The following is a 3,286-nucleotide window of genomic DNA, read 5'->3' as shown; positions in this document are numbered from 1 at the left end:
ATTTATCATGCATATAATCCGTGCTGGTTTCCCATAGGATAAATAGGCCTGATGCACGATTTTAAGTAACAGGACAATCAAATCTTCCAATACTACTTTTTGTGCAAAGAAGTTTCGCAGATTTCCTGAGATGTGAAAGAAACGAATTTCTGCAAGAAAACAGGTTTGATCTTTAAAAAAGAGAGATTTCGATACATGTTTGATTAATATTATAAAAATAAGATAGAAAGGAATGGACGGAGTTTTGATTTTGTGATTTCTTGACAAACCTAAATTGTTAACTACAGAAAACATATTTAAAAAAATATGCAGGCAATCTTAACTTTATATCACTTGCATTTCCCTTTTGATAAAGTAATTCTAGATAAATTAATAATTAATGAATATAATAATATGTTTATGGAATTATTGATTTGTCGTAGGAAAGCTTTTTTTTAATTAAATTATGGCAGATGTTTAGTTAATTAATTTAAATTAATAATTCAAGTTCAAAATGAATTAAGTATTTTTTTCTCTACATCAGTTTACTTTGAATAAAATATTATCAGTTTAGAAATAGTTTAGTAATAAAAGTTGTGTAGAATTAATTCTTCATAACAATTAACTACAATGATGGCTTTCATGTTCCTTTTTTAATTATTTAGTCACCAACTTTTCATTTTGTTAAAAATCTTTAACGTCTTTATTCTTGCAAGATCTAACAAGTATCCTAAATATACTTGTTGCTATCATTTTAAAATAATAAGGAGAAGAAGTTACAACAAAAATATTAATAAATAGAACGAAATAATGACACAATTCTAACTTATGGAACATAATGCATTTTACTAAATGTTATTATTCATATTTAATTAATTGCAATATCAGTTTGATGAAATAGATTTTCTTGCTTTCGAAACTAAGCCATTCGCAAATATCACTTTCATTTAACAACAGGAAAATTTTAACTTCTATCTCGAAGCAACTAAGCAAATGGTACCTATTTTCCTAATGAAACAGTTCCAGAGAAATGAGAGATAATTTTACCTCCTTTTGAAATATAAGCACCTAGGGAAGCATTCTAGTCTTTCCACTTAACTACGTCACAGGAAAGTGCATATTTCAGGCAAATAACTCTTTGCACAGTCTTAATATTTTTTTTAGTTTGTCTTGCTTTTATAAATGAGAAGTGGACGGATATATAATAAAACTAATTTCTCACATTGAGATACATAACACGGCTAATTTCTAACAATGTTTCTACACACTGAGATTTCCAGAAGTTCTTTCATGTCACATTATTCGTATTGACATTCATCACATTATTCGAATTTTCTTGACGGATTAACTGGAATCCCCAAAATTTACTTTAAAGATGAAATATTACCAAGCTATTACTTAATTATGGCCAAATATTCGAGTATCAGTAGACTAGATTATTGCAGTAGAAGATCCTGGATTGAAGATGAATGATACCATTTTCTCAGGAATGAAATAGTAGAAGCAATTCTCCAGCAAGATTTTAATGGTCATTTATAAGAAAAGGGACAATTTCCAGAGCACGCAACGAGAGGTTGCAGAAAGTCCCCAGAAATTGTCTTTCTTCAAGAAGCTCGCGTCTTCTAATTTGTGAAGAGGCATCTTCCAACAAAACGCAAAATTAGGCAAATAAATATCACCATAAAAAAATGAAGAATACATATTCAAGTTGCCTTCTTTTTTCTTAATAATTTCCAGAATATTATCAAATCCTTGCATGAATGACACTGAATCAATTTCCATGTTTTGTTGCAATCATGCAAACCATGGCATGGCATAGACATCATCAGGGAACTGCGCGTCTAGACTATTTGGGAATTGATTGTAACTGGGCGTTACAGTACATTCAGTGGTAAATCCGTTATGAACAGCATAACTGTCAGAACCAGATACTACAGGCTCATTTAACAATGCTTCTCCACCAAAATAAGCATAACACGGACCTGTATTCTGCGCTTGGAAACGTGTTTGACTTTCTAACAGTATCTGTTGAAGCTGTCTAATGTACATTATAGCAGCGCGTAAAGTTTCCACTTTGCTGGAACGTCGACCTCTGTAGCATTTGTCACGAGGTACTTTATCTCTAAGAATGGCAAATCCTTGGTTGACGAGTCGAACACGTTTACGTTCGCGCTCATTTCGTCGAGCCACTGATATAACAGGCTTTGAATTCGTCGATGATATTTCACCGTAGGTGTCTTGCATGTCATCTAGTCTTGATGAGGCTTGCATATTTGTTTGTTTCATGTCAGAAAAGTTACTCGCTCGGGAGTGGAAGCTGAAGGACTGAGCGCCTTCGACGTTTTCACAGTTTGAAGACATGATGTAATTAAGTTCTGGAAAGATGAAATAAAATGATATTAGAGAAATAGCAGTAGAAACACCAGAAAGTAATTTTATGCAGTACTTATCAATTGTCTTATTTAAACATATAGAATTAAATCGTTATTTAATTTAGATGGTGCTAAATAAGCATGTTCATAAATGAGCATGATATTGTTAAGAGTTTGTAAATATAAAAAGATACATTTTAAAAATTGTGGATATTCCAAATTTTTGTACATATTTATTTGTTTTATCCTGGAAATGATAAGCAAAGCGGGATTCAATGGGACATAATTAAAATCTACCTGTGAACGCTGTAATTATTTTTTTTGATAAATCAAATTTGCTGTGAAGCTAACGTTTCCATGTTTCTATAGCTGTTCTACGTATATCCTTCCTGTGACACGGCAAATTTCTATGCCATAATTCAGTTCCGCCATCCGCGTCATAGAATATCTTCTGTTAAAGAGTCTAACACTCCAGTTATCTGCTGCTTCAGTTGTTGTAAGTCCTGGTGAGATGGGAGCACGTATACTCAGTCTTTAAAAAAATCCCATTGGGAAAATCTTAAGGGGTTAGATCTGGGAATTTCTTACATAAGGACCGACGTCCTGAAATTGCTTTACCGGCCGTTCGAAGTTGAAATGATGTGGTGTTCCTTTACCAAATGTCCTTGAACGATGGGAAACGAAAATATTTTGGAATATTCCAAAATGCAGAACACTTTCTCCTAAATAAATGGCACCATTTTGATAACCTATCAGTATTTTACGGAGATTTCGGTATAGAAAGAATTTTCGCTGTTGGATTGCAAGAACATTACATCTTCGTTACTAATCGCAAGAACATTACATCTTTTTTCAATTCGTATGTAAGTTCTTTTAACATATATAATTGAACGGTTTGTTTCAAATATTAAATGAACAAGTTTAGGAGGTAAGGA

At 32.3% G+C, this 3,286-nt stretch overlaps 1 protein-coding gene across 1 annotated transcript; it reads right to left on the bottom strand.

The window, feature by feature from the left end:
• Positions 1-1,773: 1,773 nt before the first annotated feature.
• LOC129959892 (achaete-scute homolog 1a-like) lies at positions 1,774-2,340 on the bottom strand. Its single transcript, XM_056072788.1, has one exon. It carries the CDS (start codon positions 2,338-2,340, stop codon positions 1,774-1,776), a length of 567 nt encoding a protein of 188 aa, XP_055928763.1.
• Positions 2,341-3,286: the final 946 nt, after the last annotated feature.

Source organism: Argiope bruennichi, chromosome X2 (genome assembly GCF_947563725.1).
Source record: "Argiope bruennichi chromosome X2, qqArgBrue1.1, whole genome shotgun sequence".
NCBI classification, from domain to species: Eukaryota; Metazoa; Arthropoda; class Arachnida; order Araneae; family Araneidae; genus Argiope; species Argiope bruennichi.
The sequence above is the reverse complement of the archived record's forward strand: the minus strand, read 5'-3'. Positions and strand labels throughout refer to the sequence as shown.